The sequence below is a fragment of the Ovis aries genome, chromosome 12 (genome assembly GCF_016772045.2).
Source record: "Ovis aries strain OAR_USU_Benz2616 breed Rambouillet chromosome 12, ARS-UI_Ramb_v3.0, whole genome shotgun sequence".
In the NCBI taxonomy this organism is placed as follows: domain Eukaryota; kingdom Metazoa; phylum Chordata; class Mammalia; order Artiodactyla; family Bovidae; genus Ovis; species Ovis aries.
Genome location: NC_056065.1, coordinates 76,811,161 through 76,827,126, shown reverse-complemented (window position 1 = coordinate 76,827,126; position 15,966 = coordinate 76,811,161). Strand labels below are relative to the sequence as shown.

The window sequence follows — 15,966 nt, the reverse complement described above, 5'->3', positions numbered from 1 at the left end:
CCAGATTCATATAAACATCAGCCTTCTCCCGATCTCCACTAGATGTTTACTGGGCATCACAATTACACTGCCCTCTTGACTTTGCTCCAGAATAAAATGTTGGAGCCAGCATGGGCTCACGTGTCCCTCCTATTTATCCTTCAACTCTCTTCAAAGGATATGTAACTCCTTGCTAATTAATTCCATGGCTGCTTTGCTATTTCCGCTCATCATAAACATTTGTCTGAACCATTGCAGTAAGTTTCAGACCCAGCTTCCTGCTTCTCCCTTGCCCCTACAATCTGTTTTCATCACATCAGCTGAAGAAATTCATGTAAAGCACAAGTAGCAGAACGCCACATCTTGGCTAAAAACCCTTCACGGCTTTAGCATCTCAAGGACCCAAATCTTTACCCTCCTCGTGAGCTCTCTGTGCCCTGGCTTCTGCGGCCTCTCTGACGTCACCTAACGCTCAGCCATTCTGCTCTCTCTGACCTGGGACCCACCATGAGGATGCCTTTACTGTTCCTTCAACAGGTCAAGTAGCGTTCCCGCTCAGGGGCTTCGTGTCTACGGTTCCCTCTGCCTGGAATGCTCTTCCTGTTCAGGTGTTTGCATGGGCAATAGTATTTCTTGAGGTCCCTGCTCATGTGTCTCATCCTTTGAGAGGCTTGCCCTGTGTGTTAGCGCCTGCCCCTCTCTCTGACCCTTAGGCGCCTTTGTTCTCCTGCATGGTACTCATCATCTTTGCTGTGTTATATCCTCACTGTCTCTTTTCTATTTCTGCCTCCCCCTATTACATTACACAGATCTGCTTGTGGCTTTTGCAGCTGTATCAACAGGACCCAGAAGAGTGGGCGACGCAGTAGACAGACAGTAGTACTGGTGGGCTAAATGTCTCTTATTTCCACTCCAGGGAACGTGTGTTGGCCACCTTGTTGGTTTTGGGTTTTTTTTTTTGTTTTTTTTTTTTCATTTTTATTTTATATTGGAGTATAGTTGATTAACAACGCTGTGCTAGCTTCAGTATACAGCAAAGCGATTCAAGCATACCTCTGCAAGCATCCATTCTTTTTCAAATTCTTTTCCCATTTAGATTATTACGGAATACTTTTTTTTAACTTTTTACTTTTTAATTGGGGTATAGCAATTTAACAACGCAATAGTTCCCAAGTGAACGGTGAAGAGACTCAGCCATCCATATGCATGTACCCATCCTCCTCAACTCCCTGCCCGTGCAGGCTGCCACAGGACACTGAGCAGAGCTCCCCATGCTTACAGTAGGACCTTGTTGGTATCATTTCAAATATAGCAGTGTGGACATGTCCAGCCCCCTCTCCCAATCTCTTCCTCCCACGCTTTGCTCCTGGTAACCCTAAACTAGTTCTCTAAGTCTATGAGTGTTCCGGTTTTGTACATAAGTTCACTGGTATCATTTTTTCAGATTCTGCATTTATGCAATATCTTCGGCTGTTTGTCTTTCTGAAGGTGGTGTAATTTTAAAATTGGGAAACCTCCTGCACAGAGACCCCAGCAAGAGGTTAACAGGAGCAGATCTGAGGCACTCATTCTGCTTCGCCTCCGATGAGACAGCCGGCCTGAGGCTCCCCGCTTCTTGCCCTGGATGCAATCGGGCGGAACATATGCAGGCCCTCCCGGCAGCAGCTGCCCAGTCCTTCCAGAAAACTGCTGTGCAAGCAGCCATCTCCCCGCGGCTCTCCTCTTTAATTGAATGAGAACCAGCAGGTGACCGGTGCCACACGGGGGAATCAGACACACTCTCAGCTTGTCGCTGTGGGATGGAGCTAGTGTGCGGCCTCTTAAGTGGAGTCCTGGATGCTTCTGGGGGCAGGGCACTTGGAGAGCTTCTTACTAGCATTATTTCTATGTGCTAGAATCATGACTCCGAGACCAGTATTTTTACCTAAGATGCAGTTAAGATGGAGAGTCATGACATTTCATGCGCTCGACTGGATAAAACCAGATCCTGCAACCCATCATTATGTATCCTACAATCTATCCTAAGAAAATGTTGCTACATCTTAAATACATTTTTCTCCTAATGTCAGTCATGAGCAGTGATAAGAAAGTGGGCTGGGGATCCCAGAAGAGGGTACCTTGCCCACATATCATCTATTTGTTCTATGGATGATCCATGTCCAATTCCCACCAAATGGCTAGAACTATAAAGAATTGAAAAAGTGTGTAGATGCAAAATGGGGAGAAGTGTTAATTAAGTAGGAAAAAGGCGAGCATTGGTGTGAATGTTCCACTAAGTCTCAAGCCTTAGAAGAGCAGTCATGTTCATGAGACCTTGGCTTTTACAGAGAATTTAGCGGAAAGTATCTGTTCTGAAGGAGGTCTGCTCAGTCCCACTCAAGTGAAATAGTCAAACACATTTCAGTTTATAACTCAGAGACTCTCTTTATTCCATAGCATCTTGTATATCATGGGAAGAGAAATTTACAAACCATTTACACTCAAATACACCAAAGGTACATAAAGCCAAGTAAAGCATGTACCTAGATGAGAGGTAAGAGTTTACGGTAACATTTTCTTTTAATAAAATGTTTGAAAAATAAACTAACATAAAAAATCTTTTATGCTACTTAATGAGAACTTACTTCTTAACTTACTTCTGTTGAAGTATCATTGACTTACAATGTTGTGTTGGCTTCAGTATATACATATATGTGTATACACATATATACATACATATACACACACATATGTAGGTATGCGTGTGTACACATGGGTTTCCCTGGTGGCTCAGGTGGTAAAGAATCCGCCTGCAGTGCGGGAGACCCGGGTTCAATCCCTGGGTTGGGAAGATCCCCTGGAGAAGGGAAAGGCTACCCACTCCATATTCTGGCCTGGAGAATTCCTTGGGCTATACAGTCCATGGGGTCGAAAAGAATCGTACATGACTGAGCAACTTTGACAATCAAAATATATACACACACATGTATATCTGTGTAAACACAGATCTATATACATATATATATTCTTTTTCAGATGATTTTCCCTGATATGTTATTAGAAAATATTGAATATAGCTTCTTGTGCTATGCAGCCCCTGTTGTTTATATTAATATATTTATGTATTTGTATATTTATATATGTTGTTGTTGTTTAGTTCTGATTTGTGTCTGACTCTGCGACCCCGTGGACTGTAACCCGGCAGGCTCTGCTGTCCCTGGGATTCTCCAGGCAAGAATATGGAGTGGGTTGCCATTTCCTTCTCCAGGGGATCTTCCCCACCCAGAGATCAAACCCATGTCTCCTGCATTGCAGGCGGGTTCTTTACCACCAAGCCGCCTGGGAAGCCCAGATCTCTATTTAGTGGTGCGTGTATGTTAGTCCCAAACTCCTAACTTATCCCTCTCCCCGACTGGCCCCTTTGGGAACCCTAAGTTTGTTTTCTATGTCTGAGAAAACGCTTACTTAGTTCAAAGTCCACCCCATAGAGGCTTCCCGGGTGGCGCTAGTCGTAAAGAAGTGGCCAGTGCAGGAGGTGTGAGAGGCACGGGCTCCATCCCTGGGCACAGAAGATCCCCTGGAGGAGGATTCCACCCCAGTATCCTTGCCCGGAAAAATCCATGGACAGAGGGTCCTGGCGGGCTTACAGTCCACACGGTCACAAAGAGTCAGATACGACCGGAGCGACTTCGCAGGCACGCACTACCCCGTAAAACAAACCCTTGACAAAAACCATCAACAAAAGCTTAAGAGACATTACCAGAGAAAAGGAAATCTGCTGTTAGATGGGCAAAAGGATAAAGGTATGTAACTAAAATAGGCAACAGGTTTGGGGAAAAATTAATTTTCATACAGTTCAGGATTTCTTCAAAGTTTTATTTCTTTTTATTTTTTCTTTTTTATTTTTTTTAGGATTTCTTCAAAGTTTTAAAGCTCACGAAGCATGAGTATCTGAAGGTGGTGGGTGGCGAGTGACCAGCAGAGATAACTGTTTCTCTGCAACCCCCAGACTTCCTCTGGCTGTCAAACAAAGTCACGGGCTTACCTAATGATCTCCACAGCTCGGTGCTTGTCTGAAACTTTGATCTTCGTTGCTGTCTGCTGGCTTAAGGCTTACACCTTTGCTCTTAATAAAAGAAAAGAGAGCTACTTAACTAAATCTCCTCACCATTAAAAACAATTGGTTTTACAATCACTTTCAAGTCCCCCTCAGAGAAAGCTGCTACAAAAAAAATCTACTTTGATGTGTTGTGGGGCTTAATCAGACTTTCTAGAGTCAACAAACGGGAAGAGAAAAAATCCAATAAAATACTTTTAAAAAATTGTGAGTCGGTTTGATAGAGTCTGAGTAGCATGTTTGTGCACTTGGATATCTGCCAATATTAAATAGAATCCAGTTGGTATGGACTGAAGGATTCCTGGCAGCAAATCAGGACAGAAAATCTGACCAAATAATGTCTGCTCGAGTCAGTGACAACTAAAATCTGTTCCCTGGCTGGTCCTGTGAGTAAATTGGCGGGTATCTACTGAAACATGGGCCTGTGAAAGAACGTTGTCATGTCCATGTTCAAAAGAATCCAATTGAAAAAACTCAGGGATTTTTCAATATCTATCATTTTTTTAACAAAGGGTGTCATCCTAGAAAGAAAAAGAAAAAAAAAGCTTAAAGAAAATGTAAGACCACATCCACATTTTTAAAAGTTAAGTTGAAAATTCCAGATGTGTTGAAAAGAAATATCACTCCTTCTGTGCCCCTGTTAATTTTCAGGAAAAGTCAAGCGACTGCGCCAAGCCAAGGAGGAAGCGATGGTAGAAACCGATCAGTACAGGATGCAGAGAGATGAGGAGCTTCGACAGAAACAGGCGAAGGTGAGTAAGAGAGTCAGCACCGAGTGTTTTGCAGCATAGACTCTAAGGCATGAATATATTCATTAATAATAAGGTATTGATCCTCCTAAGCGTCACGCACAATGATGTTGTCGTTTAGTTGCTAAGCCATGTCTGACTCTCTGCCACCCTAGGGACTAGCCCTGCAGGCTCCTCTGTCCATGGGATTTTCCCAGGCAAGAACACTGGAGTGGGTTGCCATTTCCTCCTCCAGGGGATCTTCCCCACCCAGGGATCAAACCTGCGTCTCCTGCATTGGCAAGTGGGTTTGTCACTGCTGAGCCACCAGGGAGGTCCATCATGATACCAGGAGAGAAAAATACACGGGATGCAGCAAATAGAGTTCAGCCTAGGCTAAATATGGGGCTTCCCTGGTAGCTCAGCTGGTAAAGAATCTGCCTGCAACGAAGGAAACCCTGGTTTGATGCTTGGGTTGGGAAGATCTGCTGGAGAAGGGATAGACTACCCACACCAGTATTCTTGGGCTTCCCTGGTGGCTCAGCTGGTAAAGAATCTGCCTGCAATGTGGGAGACCTGGGTTAGAAAGATCCCCTGGAAAAGGGAAATGCCACCCACTCCAGTATTCTGGCCTGGAGAATCCCATGGACATGGAATGAGTTGCAAAGAGTTGGACACAACTGATCAACTTTCACTTCACTTCAAGGCTGAATATCAATTAAAATCACCTTTTTTTTTTTTAAGACTTTTTGATATGGATGGACCATTTTTAAAGTCTTTATTGAATTTGTTACAATATTACTTCTGTTTGATGTTTTGGGCTTTTGGCCCTGAGGCATGTAGAATCTTAGCTCCCCAACCAGGGATCAAACCCATACCCCCTGCATTGGAAGAATGCAGAATCCTAATCCTTGATCTCCAGGAAAGTCCCTCAAACAAATGTTACGAAATTCCTGATTTTACATTTTCACTTCCGAGGCGTTTTGATTTGTCAGAGAAAGTATCAATCAGTAGTTATTATCTAACACAGTATAGGTTAAAAATCATGTTCTCAAATATACAAGTGAATGGAACTGGTTAAAGTATCATTCCTGCTATAGATTATTGACTAGTACATTTAAATAAGAAAAAATCTCAGAGAACATTTCTTTTTCTTGCTGCTGTCTATTAGCATTTCCTAGTAGAATCAATAAAAAGTGTTGCACAGTCTTTACGATGAGCTTGCTAGGCCAAATTTCCTTTGGTGAACTTAAGATTTGCAAATGATCCATGTAGCTGCTGTAAACTGCTGAAAAGTCTTCTGGGTTTCCCTTATGATTTCCTTTTCAACTGGCTGACTTCATTCAACAAACCTTTTATTAAAAAATTAAGAAGCGCTTTTTCTTACAGTAGTACTTTTTAAGTATCTGCAGTTTACAGTAGAAAAATATAAGTGCATGAATTTTTCTGAGCCGACTGCAGCACAGACTAAAAGAAACGATGAAGTTCCGCGTGCCATAACCAAAGTTTGTACGTTCTCTTTTTGCCTCAGCAAAATTATAAATAAAGCTCTGCGTAGAAGCTGGCCATTGCAAGATGAACTACGAGCAGTTTGTAAATCTCTCTGTTTACAACTTTGATTTTAGTGGCAGTTGGTACGGAACTCGTGTAGGATTAGGTACATTAGATCCCACAGTAGGAAAGACTTTTCCAAGGGGCTATTTCTTAAAATAAAATGTCCTTCCTAGAATAAACTGGGCAACTTAGCAAAAGCAACTCCTTCTTACCAATATTTGGAAAAATAACTCATAAGACTCCAAGAACATACATGCATATATGCCCTCCCCGACTGGCCCCGGGGAATCTTCCCAGCGTCAGCTCTGAAAATGGCATGCACTTACTTTTTACTCTGGACCGCAGATAGTCGTCAAATGCTAGGGTAGGAAACAGCATTGCTTTATATTTTCATGAAGGATTTATGGAGTGAAGCCAGCTAGTTGAAAAGGAAATCATAGGGAAACACCAGAAGGCTTGTTAGCAATAGACAACAATATCTACTTTGGCCATTCGTAACTTTTTTTGTCTCCGCTTGCCCTGTTCTAGCCATATGTCTCCTCATTTTTCCCCAGAAGAACTGAGTAGGCAGCTGCCACCGGGCCTTTGCATATGCTCTGTCCATTCTGTGGTTCTTCTTTAACACACATTCACCTCTCCTTGGTCTCTGTTCAGGTGTTAGCTCTTCTTACTGATCACCTTGTCTATAATAATGTCTCTGGTTAAAAAAAAAAAATCCATTATAGCCAGAGCATTTATCACTACTGGATATATTATATATTTAAAAAAAAAATTTTTTTTTGCTTATTGTTTATCTTTCCTTCTGGACTGTGAGCACCAAAGTGATGGTTCTTTGTTTTGTTCTCTGTTGCTTTTGATATTGGAATAGCGTCTGCTCCTCCATAAGTATCCAGTAAGTATTCACTGTACGAATAAGTAACTAAGCATCTCTTCCATGGGCATCTTTTTCTTTTTGAGTTCTGTCTTGTGTCCGTATATGCTCAGTCATATCTGACTCTCTGCAGCTTCATGAACTGTGGCCCACCAGGCTCCTCTGTCAATGGAACGTCCCCAGCAAGAATACTGCAGTGGGTTGCCGTTTCCCTCTCCAAGGGGTCTTCCTGACCCAGAGATTGAATCTGCACCTCCTACACTGGCTGGCAGATTCTTTACCTCTGTGCCGCCTGGGAAGCCCATGACATATTAGGACCCCCCCCCCACCCAGAAAAAAAATAACCATTCTTGATACCAATCAGCTTTTCTGATCCTGTGTGGGACATTTCTAACATACGCATTACTATTTTTTTTTAAGTAATTACAAAACTGACCATCGTTTTAGAAAGTAACTGGGTTTACTCCCTTGAAATATTGTTTCTCCAGAAGAATCTCCTACAGTGTAAATCTGGTTCAGGATATTTATTCTCTGCATCAGAGAGTCATTAAAACTCCTCATGGCTCTCATAAGTAGAGCTCCAAGCCAGTTTCACAGCTAGTTGATCAAAAGCTCACATAGAAAGGTCAGCGTGTTTAGACCTCTGTTACCTCAAGTATACCGGAAACCACCAGCACGGATCTTCTCTCCTTGCATGACCCCCATATGTCAGACAGAGAGCTAGTCCACGAAAGCTCATCATTGTTAACCCAGGGCACATAGGAGGTCTGGGAGGAGACCCAAGAAACCAGCTCTCTGCCTGCTGCTGGGGTTGCACCTTGCTGCTCCTTTTGGGGGTTGTTTTTTAGCTCTTGTTAATGTATTTTCCAATTCCCCTGACTCATCAAGAGAAACAAGTACTCCTGCGTGGGCTGTATATCAATGAATAGTACTCTTGCCTAGAAAATCCCATGAACGGAGGAGCCTGGTAGGCAGCAGTCTGCGGGGTCGCCAAGAGTTGGACACGACTGAGCGACTTCACTTTCACTTTTCACTTTCATGCATTGGAGAAGGAAATGGCAACCCACTCCAGTGTTCTTGCCTGGAGAATCCCAGGGATGGCGGAGCCTGGTGGGCTGCTGTCTATGGGGTCACACAGAGTCGGATATGACTGAAGTGACTTAGCAGCAGCAGCAATAAAGAATCCACCTGTAATGCGGGAGACCTGGATTCGATCCCTGGGTTAGGAAAATGCTCTGGAGGAGGGCATGACAACACACTCCAGTGTTCTTGCCTGGAGAATCCCAGGGACAGGGAGCCTGGTGGGCTGCTGCCCATGGGGTCACACAGAGTCAGACACGCCTGAAGCGACTTAGCAGCAGCAGCAACTATTTTCTTATTCTTTGACTTTATCGCTTGCTAAAATTTCATACCACTCAGCAAGGAGAAGGACCAAACTAGTAAAACATGCAACAGCCTGGATCATTCTAGAAAGATGCTACACTGAGTGAGAGAAGGGAAGATGAACATCGCTCGGTTGTGTCCGTCTCTTTGTGATCCCATGGACTGTAGCCCACCAGGCTCCTCTCCTCTCCAGGCCAGAATGTTGGAGTGGGTAGCCCTTCCTGTCTCCAGGGGATCTTCCCAATCCAGGGACTGTACCCAGGTCTCCTGCATTGCAGGTGGATTCTTTACCAGCTAAGCCACCAGGGAAGCCCTCTGAGCCACAAGGGAGTGAGAGAAGGCCATCATTTATACTGTATGATTCCATTTATATGGACACAAAATATATACTCTATTCCCTTTATACGATGTACCCAAAAGACAAATCTCTAGTGATACAGTTACTTCAACCATCCTGCAGGACCTTGGAAAAGCTCTACAAATAGCATCTTCTGATGAGGAAAACAGTAGATTGCTACCATGGAAATATTAAATACTGTTAATGCCAATAAAAGGTGGACTGACCGGGCATCTATACAAAAGACCTAAAAATGAGTGCTCTGGTCATATTGAAGATTTTTATACCTTTAATATTCCTAGATTCACATTATGAAAGCATTTTTGTTTCCTTGAAGCAGCTACAAATTGAGAATGCAAAACTGTGGACAGGAACTGAGCCTCTGTTAGCCTCAAACTGAAATACAACTTACAAAGAAAAGTATTTACTGTTGGAAGATTTCACCAGCACTGTTGGTCATTAAATTGTAAAGCTATACACATCAGTCTCAACACTGAAGGTTTGCAAATTCACATGAAGAGGTCCTTCAATGGTAGCCTCTGACCCAATGCACTGCTACGTATCACATGGTTACCCACTTCTATTTTACGTAGTGTCCCAAGCATCCAAACAGCAGGCTGTGGCCGACAAGAGCGATTGAGCACAAGTAATAAGTCCTCTGTAACGCCTGGTGATCCACGCACTGTCTCCTGTTCAACCTACATATTGAGCACCTATTATGTGCCTGACAGTGTTAGAGGTGCTTCAGCTCATCAGTGGCTGAGATAACCCTTACCCTGGTCCTTGCAGAGCTTACATTCTTTCATGTAACTCCTGTGTGGCTTAAATCAGCACTGTCTTCAGATACAAATGGAATTCTTCCCAAAGAAGACCATTTAAAACGGTATATGGGAACTTCCCTGGCGGCCCAGTGGCTGAGACCTTCCAATGCAGGGGGATCAGGTACAATCTCTGGTTGGGGATCTAAGATCCCACATGCCTCATGGCAAAATAAAATAAAATAAAATAAGACAGAAGCAATACTGTAATAAGTCAATAAAGACTTTTAAAATTGTCCACATTTAATTCATGTTGATGTATAGCAGAAACCATCACAATACTGTAAAGTAACTATCCTCCAATTAAAAATAAAATTTAAAAAACTATAAAAAAAATCTATTAAAAATAAAAGAAAGTGGTCTGTAGTGAGTCAAGGTATGATATTGTCCAGGAAATACTGCAAAAACTCAAATTATTGTGGATCAAATAAACTTAGAAACAATATGCTTATTTATACAGGATGGAATACAAGAGTTTGGGTTATTAAAAGGGTATTCCAAAATTTCTGAAAGTTTAAGATGGATTATACACATTTTAAAGTGCAAGCAACACAGTGATACATCATAATAATTATTACTAGCATTTACTGTCCATCCTAAAGGAAGTCAGACCTGGGTGTTCATGGAAGGACTGATGCTGAAGCTGAAACTCCAATTCTTTGGCCTCCTGATGTAAAGAGCTGACTCACTGGAAAAGACCCTGATGCTGGGAAAGATTGAGGGCAGGAGGAGAAGGGGACAACAGAGGATGAGATGGTTGGATAGCATCACCGACTCAATGGACATGGGTTTGGGTGGACTCCGGGAGTTGGTGATGGACAGGGAGGCCTGGCATGCTGCAGTTCATGGGGTCACAAAGAGCTGGACACGACTAAGTGACTGAACTGACTGATTGATTACTTGCTCAGTGCTAAGCTTCTGTGCTAAACACCACCTTCATAATAGACATTTCAGGAAATTATCCTGCTGTCTTAACCAAGCACATCAGGAATGCACACCTAATGCTGGTACCTGTCACCTGTCGTCCTGCACCTACGCTGTCGAAGATGGCCGTTCTCGTGTGGCTTCCAAGCACTTGAAGTGCAGCCCGTCCAGATGAAGATGCTCTATAAATAAAACACATGCCAGGTGACAGGAACTTGCTCTTCAATCACTCAGTCGTGTCCGACTCTCTGCGACCTCATGGACTGCAGCACCTCAGTCTTCCCTGCCCTTCACTATCTCCCAAAGTTTGCTGAAATTCGGGGCCATCGAGTCGGTGATGCCGTCTCTCTCATCCTCTGTCGCCCTCTCCTCCTGCCTTCAATCTTTCCCAGCATCGGGATCTTTCCCAGTGAGTCAGTTCTTCTCATCAGGTGGCCAAAGGCTTGGAGCTGCAGCTTCAGCATCAGTCCTTCCAATGAATATTCAGGACTGATTTCCTCTAGGATTAACTGGTTGGATCTCCTTGCTGTCCAACAAACTCTCAAGAGTCTTCTCCAGCCCCACAATTCGAAAGCACGAATTCTTTGGCACTCGGCCTTCTTTATGGTCCAGCTCTCACATCCATGCATGACTACTGGAAAAACCACAGCTTTGACTAGATGGACCTTTGTCAGCAAAGTGATGGCTTTGCTTTTTAATACATTGCCTAGGTTTGTCATGACAAACAATAATGCAATAATTTTACATTAAAATAATAGCATGGCTATATTGGGCTAAATACAAATATTGTTCAAACTAATTTTTCCAATTTTTTAAATACAATTCTAGAAAAGTCTACATTACATTTATGGCTCACTTTGAGGCTATTACAATTCTGCATGCTTTGCATTCATAAATCTGGTTGACTTTTTACAATAAACCCATCAAATAGGTGATGTTACCCTCATTTAAAAAATAAAGATCTTAAGGCTGAGATGAAAATTTCCAAAGTCCAACGGGACAGCTGCAGTAATCCAGCCTAATAATAACTATTTTTAATACTTCTCCAAAGAAAAGTAGGTAATATTATATTTTCATAACAGTGTGTCTTTTAAATTTTTTGCTATTTAAGACATTGAATTTAGTAACGGTAATAATTTGGTATAAAATCCAATATTGGATGTAGAGGGAATTTTTAATTTTGGTAGAACTACTTTGGTAAGTAGTTTTCTATTATTTTTCAGCGTCTTTGTAGCAAGGAAAATTTCATCCACATGTCTGTGCTTCTCATGTACTCACTTATCAAAATGTTATTTTATAAAAGCTATTTGATGTCTTAGAAGCTATATCACTTCAAAATGATTTTGTTTGAACTAGAAAGACCCAGTTGCCTGAACTATAAACAGACAAGAACTTGAACCTGATGCCTCACTGACATTTGATTTCAAGTCTGGGACCCAGAAAGATCATTCGGATTCTAGAATTTAGAACAGGCTAACATCCTTGAAGTAGAAGTCAATCATTAGTGGAGTCTCCTGGTAAATTAAATGCACGCTTTCCCCAAACACTCAGGGAAGAGAAAAACAAACAAACAAAAACCAGCTGTATTGCCTTCACAATTCCCTGTTCAAGAAAGGCTGAGTTTACAGAGGAGACCAATTAGGAGGTGACTGTTTGCTTTAGCAAAGGATAATCTTACAGAGGGTTTCACCGCAGAATTTCTTTAAATTGGTAACTCCGCTGGTAAAATTATCTTTCTGCTTTTTCATACTGTTCATGGAAATTATATTTCAATCATATCATTACTTGACAGAGAAGCTAAGAGAGAGAGGAGACGATAGGAAATACTGGTGATCACTGTTAACGAGAAAACAATCAGAAAGATAAACGACACTGAGTCTAAGACTGAAATGGGACTAAATCGACAACTGCAGGTCTTCTCCAACTTGCACTGGGGTAAATTTCTGGTAAACACACGGCAGGTTGAAACTACTGAAGTCAAAAATATATTGAATATACCCAACCTACCCATGGGCTTCCCAGGTGGCTCACTGTTAAAAAAAAAAACCTGACATCAATGCAGGAGACATGGGTTCAGTCTCTGCGTCGGGAAGATCTCCTGGAGGAGGAAATGGCAACCAACTCCAGTATCCTTGTTAGGAGAATCCCATGAACTGAAGAATCTCGTAGGGTATGGTCCATAGCATCGCAGAGAGTTGGACACGACTAAGTGTCTGAACACACACAATAAATGATATATCTGGGCTTCTGAAGGTATCTTATGGGGCATATTGTGGCTGTATATTCCTAAAAAGACAGATTTAAAGAGTCCAGATAATTTATTTTAAAAATTCACAAACCAGTTATTTTCTCTTTCAAGACCAGCAATAATGGGTTTAATGATGTCTTTCAACTTTGCCAGACTTTTAATTCAGAAAGTAAGACACAGGAACTCTGTGGAAACTATCATAAATACATGAAAAAAACTTCTGAGCATGGTATTAATATAATGATTGTGAACTTGCCCTCAATTTGTACTGTGTGAAGGTCAACTTAGAAGTCACCTGCTGTGGCCAGCTTCCTTTTTTTTTTTTTAATAGTTGATTTACAACATAGCTTCAGTCGTACAGCATAGTGATTCAGCTTTGATCTTTTTTGCAGATTATATATTTTTTAGAAAAGTTTATCCATCCCACTCACAGCATTGGTGACCTTATCCATTTTCTGAAAAAATTCTGGAAAAATAATGCATAATGCAAATGATAATCCAAACTGAATTTAACTTACAAAACAGGGAAATTTTAATATGATGTACAGTGTAGTGAATTCTGTTTTAATTTTGGTAGATAATGGGCTCTCAGAGTAATGTCTTGGAAGAAATCGAAGTGCAAACCCTAGGGAAGATAAAAGAACTAAATGCAAGCTACAGCGCGTCCGTGGAAAGTGTGATCAATGAGCTTTTAAGCATCGTCTGTGACGTCAGACCAGAAATCCATGTGAACTACAGAATCACCAGCTAAATGTGCATCTGATTGTTCAATGAATAGTGTTTTCATGCCCCCGGTTGTTTATGGCTTCATGTTTGTATTAAGAGATTTGAAATGTTACATCTTGAACTCACTACACATCTACAGATTTTCATGTGATGTAATTCACACATGAATACTGAATTTAAAAGCACACCAACAGAACAGTCGTCATACGTCTCCTTCTCTTCTAATTTGGCGTAACCCAAGAATGCAGAGTTAACATATTTTTTACACATGAGCAAAAGCATGGATGGGGCCACTTTTAGTGGGGGTGGGTTGCTTTCTTCCTAATTTCTTCCCCTCTTTATCAGTTTAGAAAATGTGTTCTTAGTTGTAGTTGTTGAAAGGTCATTTTAAGGGAGATAGAATCATGACTCTGATATTGGTATAAAATTATTATATGTTAAGGATTTTATGTAACTCATTAATCAACGAGGAAACCAGTAAGATGTTATCACTAGTTCAAAGAATAAGACCTTCAAAGACAGAAAGAGAGATGATAGATAGACACACACACACACATACATGTATACATACATGAAGAGAAATGGGCTATATAACTATCCTCTCTGCCTAATCTCAACTGGGCAAATATTCTTCTCTTTCAAGCAGAAAAAAAAATTTTTTTAAATGACAGATGAGTTGCTAGCACACATGTTTAGGCTGAAAACAAGCAAACAAACAAAATCAAACAACAACAGCAACAATAAAAGCTTAAAGGAGAAATAGCAGGTTAGGGTGTATGATGGCCTGAATGCTTGTATTCCCCACCCCCACATGCATATGCAGAAATCTAATCCCCAATGTCATGGTGTTTGGAGGTAGAACCTTGGGGGAGCATCAAGTTCTGAGGGTGGCACTCGTGTGAAAGGGACGAGTGGTGTTACTAAAAGAGACCGGGACTTCCTTGGTGGTTCAGTGGGTGAGAATCCACCAGCCAGTGCAGGGAACAAGGCTCGATCCCTGGTCTGGGCAGATCCCACATGAGGCAGAGCATCTGAGCCTGCTCGCTGCAGCCCCTGACCCTGTGAACCCAAAGCCTGTGCTCCTCGACGAGAGAAGCCGCCACAGGGAGAAGCGCTTGCACCGCAACACAGCAACACAGATGCAGCCCAGCCCAAACTGATGGAATAAAAGGGGCCAGGAGGCTGCCACCCTCTTTCTGCCATGTAAGGCTACAAGCAGCCCTCTGCCTGCAGCTGGGAAGAGGACCCTCGCGGAACCTGGCCATGCTGCCCGCCCTTCATCTGAGACTTCCAGTCTTCAGGACTGTGGAAAGTAAGTTTCTGTTATCCATAAGCCACCCGGCCTATGGTAGTTTGTAATAGGAGCCCCCACTCCCACCCTCAAGGGACTAAGTGTGCCATTTAGCCCAGTTGCCCACAGAGTCATAGCTAACTTCTTAAGTTGTTGATGTTGTTCGGCACTAAGTCATGTCCGACTCTTTGCAACCCCGTGGATTGCAGCATGTCAGGCTCCCCTGTCCTCCACTATCTCCCGGAGTTTGCTCAAATTCATGTCATCGAGTCACGGATGCCAACCAACCCTCTCATCCTCTGTCACTCCCTTCTCCTGCCCTCAATCTTTTCCAGCATCAGCGTCTCTCTAATGAGCTTTCTCTTCCCATCAGGTGGCCAAAATATTGGAGCTTCAGCATCAGTCCTGCCAATGAATATTCAAGGTTGATTTCCTTTAGAACTGACTGGTTTGATCTCCTAGTTAAGGGACTCCCTAAGTCTAAGGGAGTCTCAAGAGTCTTAAGTACCAGGTACTTTGAGTGCCTTGTATCAATTATCTTGATTCTGTTGCGGTGTGTATTATTAGCATCCCCATTGAACACGATAGGAAATAAGATCAAGAAATTTGCCTAGAGTTGCGTGAGAACTATGGACAATTCGAGGCTTCAGTCTAGAAATACAACTCCAGTGTCTTCATGCTTCCATACTTACTCTGCTGCCTCCCTGAAAAGTCTCTATATTTTTACCAGTAAGGTCCAAGGCACTCTGATTCTCCAACAATTTGTGTTGCTGATGTTCAGTTGCAAAGTCATGTCCAAATCTCTGCAACCCCATGGCCTATGGCATGCCACGCCTCCCTGTCCCTCACCATCTCCTGGAGTTTGCCTAAGTTCATGTCCACTGGATTGGTGATGCCATTTATAGAAGGACAAACTTTAATTCCAATCCAAACAAAATTTAATTAGGAAATTTTCATTTCTACCAAACTATGCATATACTTAATTCCAAACACAAACTGAAATGATTCTTG

The 15,966-nt window shown here is 42.3% G+C and overlaps 1 protein-coding gene across 3 annotated transcripts in view; it reads left to right on the top strand.

Annotated features, from left to right (window-relative positions):
• ATP6V1G3 (ATPase H+ transporting V1 subunit G3) overlaps positions 1–13,728 on the top strand; it is a 30,791-nt gene extending 17,063 nt beyond the window's left edge. For all 3 annotated transcript variants that reach the window (XM_060396232.1, XM_060396231.1, XM_004013931.6), the window contains 2 exons: positions 4,727–4,827; positions 13,516–13,728. In XM_060396232.1, the coding sequence (XP_060252215.1) occupies positions 4,727–4,827; positions 13,516–13,689 (275 nt within the window). In that variant the 3' untranslated portion in view covers positions 13,690–13,728. The remainder of the gene's footprint in view (positions 1–4,726; positions 4,828–13,515) is intronic.
• The last annotated feature ends 2,238 nt before the right edge of the window (positions 13,729–15,966 follow it).